Source organism: Aulonocara stuartgranti (genome assembly GCF_965226115.1).
Source record: "Aulonocara stuartgranti genome assembly, chromosome: 7".
Taxonomy (NCBI): domain Eukaryota; kingdom Metazoa; phylum Chordata; class Actinopteri; order Cichliformes; family Cichlidae; genus Aulonocara; species Aulonocara stuartgranti.
Window position 1 is genome coordinate 18,544,981 of NC_138945.1, and position 10,045 is coordinate 18,555,025.

The 10,045-nt window shown below is 37.8% G+C and overlaps 1 protein-coding gene across 1 annotated transcript; it reads left to right on the plus strand.

The window, feature by feature from the left end:
• The first annotated feature begins 3,298 nt into the window (after nucleotides 1-3,298).
• On the plus strand, nucleotides 3,299-7,883 carry dolpp1 (dolichyldiphosphatase 1). Its single transcript, XM_082542043.1, has 8 exons — nucleotides 3,299-3,435; nucleotides 4,109-4,209; nucleotides 4,386-4,470; nucleotides 5,542-5,641; nucleotides 5,940-6,038; nucleotides 6,983-7,111; nucleotides 7,249-7,338; nucleotides 7,747-7,883. Exons 1-8 carry the CDS (start codon nucleotides 3,360-3,362, stop codon nucleotides 7,781-7,783), a joined length of 717 nt encoding a protein of 238 aa, XP_082398169.1. The 5' UTR covers nucleotides 3,299-3,359; the 3' UTR covers nucleotides 7,784-7,883.
• Nucleotides 7,884-10,045: the final 2,162 nt, after the last annotated feature.

Consider the following 10,045-nt stretch of genomic DNA (forward strand, 5'->3'; position numbering starts at 1 on the left):
TTTGCGTGGGTTCCCTCCGGGTACTCCGGCTTCCTCCCACCGTCCAAAGACATGCAGCTTGTGGGGATAGGTTAATTGGAAAATCCAAATTGTCACTAGGTGTGAATGTGCGAGTGAATGTGAGTGTGAATGGTTGTCTGTCCCTTTGTGTTGGCCCTGCGACAGACTGGCGACCTGTCCAGGGTGTACCCTGCCTCTCGCCCTATGACAGCTGGGATAGGCTCCAGTGCCCCCCGCGACCCTGAAAAGGATAAGCGGCAGCGAATGGATGGATGGATGGTTTTTAAGGAAGTACATGATCATAGTAGATAATAAGAGGAAAAAAATCTAATGTGACTAAAATATTGGTCAGGAATTTTAAATCATTATTATTATTATTAGTAGTAGTAGTAGTAGCATCAAAAGAGGGCAAATATCATCAGTATTCCCAATTGTTCAGGTGATTATTGTCATCATGTAACTGTCCCCTATAAAAGTCCTGAATTTAAAAAGTACAGTTCTTACATACTTTATCTTTATTTTGTCAAAAGATGATATATGCGTCCGTGGTGCTACCACCCTTTAAAAACCTTCAAGACTGATGTTATTTATTTTTTTTATCGGCCTCACGTGCAAGCGATTATTAGCTAGCATGCTAACACACTAGCACCTACCACAAAATTACAAATCTACTAACATTTAGCTCGATTATAGCACTGCTCGGGTGGATACAGGCATAGTTTAAAGTCAAAAATGTTTTTGTTTCATCATTTGCTGCTCCTTTTAAACTATTTAAAGTAATAAGAAAGAGATGGCGGCACACAAGAGGTAAAAGCTCTGTAGTGATTCAATAGTAAGCCACAAATCTTACAATAACTTTGTATAACAAGTCTGGATAACTTGTTACTTTTTATCCCAAAAGAAAGACATTTTAATTTTTGAAAAAAAGGACATAAATGGGAATCAAAAATTCCTTACACTGCATTTATGATCAGGTTTGTCTTACAGCCTGAAAGTTTGTATTCAAAGTTAAGGCTGTTTCCAATATGAACTCATGCAACCAATTTAAAATAAAATTATAATATTTGAATCATCTAATTTTAAGAGATAAGCCATGATCTTGATATTAACCTCTGTGCAATATTTGTTTCCCTCCCCTGTATAAAATGAGAGTTACGCCTGTGGATGGGTGAGGTACACCAAGCGGAGTTTGTAAATACATTTGGCTAATACAACAGCCAGACAAAGGTTATATGATCACTAATTGTTAAAGCTCTTTTAGAGAAGTATTGATGTTTGTGTGTGAACTTTATAAGCAATTTAGTTTATTTAAATTATGTTAAACTGACTGGCAAATTGTGGTATAATATACAGGTGTTCTGATTATTTTATATAATGTCTTTGATATAAATAAGGTGTACAAAATACCTAAAAAAACAAACAAAAAAACCCCAAACTGTATAGCTCCAAGTTATAGTATTTAACCATAGATATTATAAAGAATAAACACAAAGCAGGTTGTGCCAGAGTTTTATAGTTTTGGATTTACTAATTAGTTTATATTTTGTTTTGTATTTTGGTTTTAATTCAGTTTAGTTTAGTTTTTACTTTTCATTGCTTGACAATGTTTAGTTTTACTTTTGTTTTTATTAGTGTCAGTGTTAGGTTTAGTCCCTTTTGTATAGAGTGCATATGCCAGATGCAAGATTTAGAATTCTCAGTAGAAGTATCATTGCAATAAAAAACTGAACTTTTTTGAAAGCAGTTGACTCTCAGTCTTTTAGACATCCAAAATTTCAATAAACATGTCTATTAAAGCCTCATCAGCTCAATTATGATAACAAATTTTCCCTCTGTATTAGTATTTTTATTTTAGTTTGTTTGCAAAATTGTTTCAGTGACTTTTAGCTTTTCTTGAAAATCTAGTTTTTATTTTAGTTAAGGAAAATATTTTTCACATCTAGTTTTCATTTTCAGTTCAGCTTTATTTAACTATAATAACCTTGGCATGAGCACATCCCCTGCAAGTGTGGCATTATTGTATATTGCACACGTATAACCTGAAAGAGACTGGTCATCTATAGTTAATGTGGGAACCTATGTGCTGGAGTAGCATTACCCAGCACCTTGGCACCACTGACTGGTTTGTAAAGACCGCTGCACTCTTCATTGGCTAACAGCTGGTTAATTCCAAGGCATAAGTCACTGAGCTTCTGGCTTCCTGACATTTAGAATGATAAAAATTTGCAAAATGGACACAAATATGACACAAAAGGAATGACTGAGCCCATAAAATCATCAGGAAAGTGTTTACAGGGGTTAGAGCTGAAGGCAGTTTTCCCACAGACTTCTGTAGGACTAAAGTCTTTTTGCAACCACAGCGATTTGCCCCTTGTGGTCAAGAAATAGAAAGCTACGCCCATGTTTAGTTGTTTAATATTCTCAAATAAACCCTTCTGGCTTTGAACATTGTTCAGGAATGATGGCGGGCCAGTAAAGTGTAGGATAGTGAAAAGGCTCAAATTAATCTTAATCAGTAATGAAATTAATTCAAAATGCACTGATACCCCCATATTGGCCCTGCCATTCACCTATTAGCAATTAAGATGACATTTATGTGTTGTGTGAAGGCTAAATGTACAAATATTTCAAAACACTTCAGTTTTTAAAAAAAAAATTAAATAATCTGCTTCTTGGACACAAGGTGGAGTAGGCATCTATTCCAAATAAAACAAGTAAAATAACACAAGTAAATATTAAAAAACAAACAAATCCACAGACCACTTGCATTTGTGTTTACCTTAAAATCTTAAAGTCAGTGTATAATTAGTTTTGAATGACAGTTCCACTTTTTAAGTGGCTTATAATGGATCTATACAGTATTAGTCACAGTTTATCAAGTCTCCTGTAAGGATAATTTATACCTTAGCCTTTGTAAAGGTTAGCTTAAGAGTACTAAATTATGTTTTGACATTTGACAATTTGGCTCAAATTAATTCATATTTTAACACACAAAGAAATCTCAGATGCAAATTAGGTCAGTTATTCAAGGGGTAAGCAATAGTCTGGGTTCATGCCTTAAATTAATTATTATTATTAATTTCATGCCTTAAATTAATTAAGACAATTGTAGATCATACATGTTTTTGAATGAGTGCATTTTTGGTATTTTAATGTAGGCGGCCCGTTTTTTTTTGTTTTTTTTTTTGTTCATTCAATAATTCTTCTCTATGGACAAAATAGCTCGTCTGCAGATTGCAGCTGGGATTGGTCGTCGCTTCCACTCTCAGGGGACGTTTAAGTGCTGAGCTCCGCTCTCCATTGGCTGGACACGTGTCTGGGCGTTTCACTGTGGGACTGCCCGGTTGTGTCCGGGTAAGATGGCGTTGGAAGAGCAGTGCTCGGCACCACCTCGATGGCGGTCCATATCTTTGACACACGTAGAGTTCCCCGAGGGTACGTACACTTAGCGTCTTTATGTGTCTGCTGAAGCTCTGTCGACACTGGCTGTTGTGTAATTTTTCGGGCAGTGCGTGTTTTGTTGCTGCTGAATGAACACGGCCGTCGGTGTTGCTGCCAAATTGTGAGCTGCTGTAGAACCAGCAACACAGCGGGAAATGTAACCCGGACTGCAAAATTGTGAGACAGCGTCGCATGCGCAGTTTGTCACAATGTCCACAATGAAGGCTAGTTAGCCTGCTAGCTGTCTTTATATCGTCTTCGGTATTTTCTTTCCGCTCTCTGCTAATACGCCGTGTACTGTAACGGTTATTTGGCCAAACTCAAGTATTTAAAAAATAGGAAAAAAAAGGTATGACTACAGTAGAAATAAATTGGTACTCCTCGGAAAGCATTGTAGCCAGCATTGTAGCTAACATACTAGCTAGTCCCATGGCCTGATACTGATCAGTGTGACTGAATCTCATTGCACGTATATGTTTGAGTTGCACCCAATAATGTGCTCTGTTAGTTTAAATATGGCTTAGCTACTTAACCACACCAGCTTCCTTCTTGTAGCCACAGTGTCTTGGTCATCCGGGTTCACTGAGAGACACAACTTGTCACTCCCACCAGTGACTTCTACTGTTTATGTGCCATTTAATATCTGTAATCTGTTAATGTGTTTTAGATGATCTGACGGGACACTTGCTGGCCTACATCAGCCTCATCCCTATAGCAATTCTTGTGGGCTTTGTTACACTCATAGTGTTTAAACGGGAACTGCACACGGTGAGTCCTGCACATGTACTTGACAAAGTTGTGGTTTTAGAAAGGGCACAATATTTAAAAGTCCGCCTGTGAAACTGTCAATTGTCTCACAGGAACTTGATCAGCATTGTCAGACAGGGCAGAAGTATGCAAACACTCATGCATTGCCTTTTTTTATTTTTTTCTCATAAAACTAGATTTCCTTCTTTGGAGGGCTTCTCCTGAATGAAGGAGTGAACTGGCTGCTGAAGCACATTCTCAGAGAGCCGCGCCCATGCGCAGGTGGGTGAAGGAACAAGTTTTTTCTTTTTTATGTATAGCAGGTTGGGTTGGGCAAGCATTACAAAAATGTAACGGTAGCTAGAGTTCATCTTCTGCTATCAACCACAATATCTATTCAGGCGCACAGCACTGAAACCTGAGACTACAAATTTATCTTGCTATTATCTCTTTATCTCCGAACTGTGTGATGATGGCATCAAGATGATTCGAGAGCCCCAATTTAATATAAAAATTGGCTTATAGCATCTATTTTTTTTTTCGTCCAAAATTTTTTTTGTTTTGTCAAATATTGAATTAGAGCTAAATAGAAGTACCTGTAGAAAATGCCGATATCCACTTCAGCTTTATGAGTAGTTTTATTCTTTTACTAAACCCAAAACAGTGCCTGCACTGGATACGCTGATCAGCCACAACACAAAAACCACTGGTCACCTCATTAAATGGAGAATATTGGGCTGATGGCGTTTCTCTTTAGTTTGTAGTTGCAGTCCACCTAACATGCCACTCCTGCCTTATCCTCTTGGTGAAAGTACTCAGTTTGAGGCTACATAATAGATGTGGCCCAGTGGCTACACCCATCTTTTATTTTGTCCTAACCTCACTACTTGACAAAAACTCCTCAGGAACATAATAATAGGCCATATCCAGCCTCCAAATGTCCCAGGATTCTATCATCATCATTTGCTGGAATAACTGGAAAAAGCTCACTAAAAGACCCCACCCCACAGCACCCAGGGGATCATCTGCCATTGACCCAGAAATCCTGTGCCAATGCTCCATCTGTTTAAGAGTGGGACGTACACATTGTTAGACACATGGTATTATACTTTTGGTTGATGAATACTTCATTGAAGGGGAGAAACGTTTTATTGGCTGATAATAATGGCTTTTTCTTTTGTTTTTTTTCCCTCTTCTTCCAGGTTTTTGGACAAGAGCATTTAATTGTTTTCTTTATGCATGATTAAAAAAAAAACTGAATAATTTTTGGGTTTTGTTTGTCATAGCCGAACTGTTGTAAATAAAACCAATATTGTAAATTAATGTTTATAAGATTCTGTTGTCTCTCTGCAGGGGCTCACACAACCGTGCACACAGAGTATGGGATGCCCTCCAGTCATTCCCAGCTTATCTGGTTCTTTGTTGTTTACTTCTTTCTTTTCCTTTATTTAAGGTGAGTTATTTTGTTGTTGTGTGGGGAAGTTTAATGATAGAAACATAGTTGTGAAATAATTCAAATTGCAGCAGCTACTTGACAAAGTGAATTTAGTCTAGCAGTAGGACTAATGCAAACATGCAATGTGTATTGTGTGCATCTCAAACAAGCATTTCATTTCTAGTTTTCATCTGGTGCTCAGTTTGGTTATTTGAGGTCATTACAAGAATGGTTTGGGCTATCAGTAATTATTCCACCTTAACTTTAAAATGTGCCAAACTGCTGTATATTATTATTTATTCTTTTTCCCCGTCAGAATGCATCAAACGAACAATGCTCGATGTGTGGACCTTCTGTGGAGACACATACTGTCCATTATCCTCTTGGGCATAGCCTTATCAGTGTCATACAGCAGGTAAAATCCAATCCCTATCCTCTGCACATATCCCAGATCATTGCTAAAATCTGAAGTTCATAGAAGAGTACTCTAACAAACAGTAATATTAGTACTTGTTTTACTAAAGTTGACCCTCATTATATAGGTCTTATGCATGCACTGTACACCACATCCTTGCCCTTTTTCTTATTAACTGTTTTCTTGGCCCTTGTTATGATAAACAGGAAGGTTGTTTTATTTATTTATTTATTTATTTTTGCTGGTTCAGGAGGTTCCCAGCATGTTATGTGATCATTTGTGACACTAGACTACATGCCTGTACTCTGTTTACAGATGCCCATTCAAGTCTGCACTTTCATGAGCCATCTTTATTTGTTGAGTATGTTTAGGACTTTAGTCCATTCATGACTGTTCAGTAGTGTTACAGAGTGAAGCTGCTTCCCTCGCAGGTGATCTTTGGGGGGGGGGAGGGAGAAACGCGTTATTTCAACAGAAGTCGATTTAAAGTCAAGGAAGTTTTGACCTGAATTGGCAACCATTACTGATGTGATGGGGACGCAGAGCTCAGTGGTTCTGTATTGGCATTTCTGCCAGAAATTGCATAAGCAACACTCGATATACTTGTATATTCTTATAGTGCTTTTTATGTTCTCTTTTCTATAAATAATTGAGATATTGACTTTTTTTTTTTTTTTTTTTTTTTTTTTTTTAATTAGATGGTGGCAATTATTTGATGAAATGAAGGACTTAAGTTAACTGTCTCAACTTGTGAAGCATGAATGTCAGTAGTGGGTGTAAAACTCAGAGATGACATTTGACCAGGCTGCTCACACTTTGCAAAGAACTTGATTTCCTTTGTAACAGCATCACTTTTGCTGAGCCGATAACACTTTGAAATGGTTTAAAATGCATTTTGATTTTTTTTTTTCTTCTTTTCTCTTACTTACTTACTCATTCTTCAGAGTCTATTTGTTGTATCACACCTGGAGCCAGGTTTTCTACGGTGGAGTGGCCGGTAGTACGATTGGCATAATCTGGTTCTTTATTACACAAGAGGTGCTGACACCAATATTCCCCAAAATAGCTGCATGGTAAGTAGTTCTCTCATTTTCTGCTTCCTTCATGTGTCACAGGGGAGGGCAACTCATCCTCTGCCTGAGTTGCATGAAAATGGTCTAGTATCTATTGTCTAATGTTCATATTTTTCTTTCTTTTAAACAATTCACAGGCCAATATCAGAGTACTTCCTGGTACGAGACACAAGCCTGATCCCAAACATCTTGTGGTTTGAGTACACAGTGACCAGATCAGAGGCACGGTAAGATACTGTGGTGGTGGTAATGGCATTTCACTCGCTTTTCTACATCTGTGATTATCGAGGCCTGACTAAAACACTTGGTGATGGTAGCAGCTAACATGTTGGCAAGCCAGGAATAATTCGTTGCTAATTAGACGTGACACATTTAGAGGTCTTCCTGTTTTCTTTCTACTGTGCCGTTAACTGAATGAAAATTTGACAGGAGTGTTGTTCAGCACTTTCAAAGCTAAGTTCAGCTTCAGTAGCGCTGAGAGCTTGAGACAAAAATATTCATGTCACGTAGCTCCCTGCTTAGCAAGACCGTTGATCCATTGAAATGTTTGGTGCTTTAAATATGACTGGGTCTCCTAATATTTTGAGTTTGCTAATTTTCTTTTTTTTTCTTTTTTTTTTCTTTTTTCCTTCCAGGAACAGACAACGAAAGCTTGGAACAAAAGTTCAGTGATCTACAAAGTTCATTTGTGAAACTGAGTTTAGGACCACACGTGCACACAGATACATTCCCATTTACAGACGCAAACAAATGTTCACTCAACCCCTCCCCCCCCCCCCCCCCCCACCAAAAAATGGCATAAAAAGTAAACACAAAAACGACACTGGAGAACCATCACCTGGACTGACGTGGTTGCAAAGGAGTAAAGGGCAAAAAAACAAACAAACACAAAAAAAATATTTACAGGTGGCAGGAGTGCCTGGACCTGGCCCGGAGCCTACAGCCTGAGCAAGTCCGTCCCCACGCCTCTCCTCCTTGTACAGCTTGCCTAAAAATGCTCTTCAGTGCATGCAAGACTGTGTAAGAGGCATACTATTTAATGATAGATTAATATATATATTTTAACTATAAACTCGCGCTGACAGTAACGGTGTGTTGCAAGAGCTTCAAGGGGCCAAATACAGGAGCCTTTGCTCAAGTTTCAAACAGATTGATGGGCGTCATTGCAGCATGTACTTAGTGATTCCTTTTTTTTTTTTTTTTCTTCCCTTTAAAAGAAATATTCTGATGGATACTATAGCTGGTGGGGTGGGTGGGTTGATTATGGCTTTGTTAGGGGTGATGTGGAGTCGACCATTTTTCATTGTTATAGACTAGAGAATGAACAGTTTCTAAAATTGGTTATGATGTAGTATAAATATGAAATTGCACTTTGTTAAATTTACAAGTTAAAATAGGACTAACACTAGTTAAGTATCATGAATGACCTTCCCTGTCTTTTTCCCTCATTGGGTTTTGCTTTGTGTCTCTGCCAGTCCTCATAATAATGATATTAGACTCCAAAGCTGATCTGTAAGCAGTGTAAATTTAATGAACCTTCTGAACTAACAAGCTATAAGTTATGGTTTCTGTTCATATCAACCTTTAAGTGGCACAGCAGTGGGTTTGAGTTATTCTTTTGTTGTTGAACACACTTTGGACCGAGGTGTTTTGTTAATGCCTCTTGCATAGTAGCAGCCTGGGAACAGAATTCTGGGATTTGTAATTTTTTTTTCTTTTTTTTTTTTTCAGCAAGTTTCAGGTCTTTTCTGCAGTTGCGGAGACCCTTTTTAAAATTTTCCTTCTCCCCACTTTTCCCAACACAACATTCCATATCAGATAGTGAGAAAATGAGTGCTGAGGGTGGACTTTTTTTTTTTTTTTTTCTCTCAAGACAGGAAAAAATCCTCAGGTCAGTAGCAGCATGTGATTATGCTTATTCCTCAAAGCCTGCGGCAGCTGATGTTGGAAGCTGTCAAGTGAGCGCCGAAGCTGATTTTTAAGTGTCACCATTAGCTCCACAAAGGGAAGTAGATCTATAGTTTGTTTTGGGTTTTTTTTTTTTTTTTTTCTCGTATCTTGGTTTTTTTTCCATGTGTAACCTATATCAGGCTGAATAAAAATGTGTTTATGTACAAGTGATGGTCAAATGTCTTACTTTGAAATATAGTGACACCTTGTAATGGCTAACACATTCACTTGACTAGCAAAAGGTTGCTGGTTTGATTCCAGCCCTTTGGGGTTGAGTTAGGAAGGGCAAGGCCAGTGTGAAGTTGCCAAATCAAACATGAACAGCTACCTGCTGTAGTGACCCCACTGTGACCATGGATCAGTGGAAAATGGTTTCATTGCTTACATATAAAATTTTACTTTGTAGCATATTTATTGAGCCAATAGGGCACTTAAACAATAAGACAAACACTACTCTGTTTAAAAGGAAAAAAAAAATGCATTAAAAAAAAAAAAAGTTCAGCTTGGTTATAATTTACAATTTGGACTGCTACATCTTTTCCAGCATTCTCAGAAAAAAAACAAAAAAAAAAACATCCTCACTTTTTCCAGTGGCCCTGAACCTCTTCTGTAGCCTACAAAGTTTTACCAGAATTTACTCAAAACTTTTCAAGCTATTGTGTTTGCAGACATAATGACACACATGCAAATGATGCCAAAGGCATAACCTTGGCTGAAGCTATTACAAGCAATGACACACACAGTACGTGTCATTGCAAATTTTGCTAGGAAAATGTTAAATGTGCAGTGATTTATTGAAATTTGCAAACATACATGGAAATGCAGCAAACAAGGCAAAAACAGTTTGCACATTTCCAGCAAGTCTGAAAGTCAATATTTGGTACGACCGTCTTTATTCTCCAACATAGCCTGAGCTCTCTTGGGCAACTTTTTTTCAGCTTTGTTTCGTCTTAAGGAATAGTTTTCCAGGTTTCTTGTTGGACA

What these genes read in the sequence shown, in the direction of transcription:
- dolpp1 (XM_082542043.1), top strand. Translation starts at nt 3,360, where the DNA reads ATGGCGTTGGAAGAGCAGTGCTCGGCACCACCTCGATGGCGGTCCATA. An exon ending in TTATCAGTGTCATACAGCAG is followed by an intron (nt 6,039 to 6,982) that starts GTAAAATCCAAT and finishes CTCATTCTTCAG; the next exon opens with AGTCTATTTGTTGTATCACA. An exon ending in GTGACCAGATCAGAGGCACG is followed by an intron (nt 7,339 to 7,746) that starts GTAAGATACTGT and finishes TTTTCCTTCCAG; the next exon opens with GAACAGACAACGAAAGCTTG.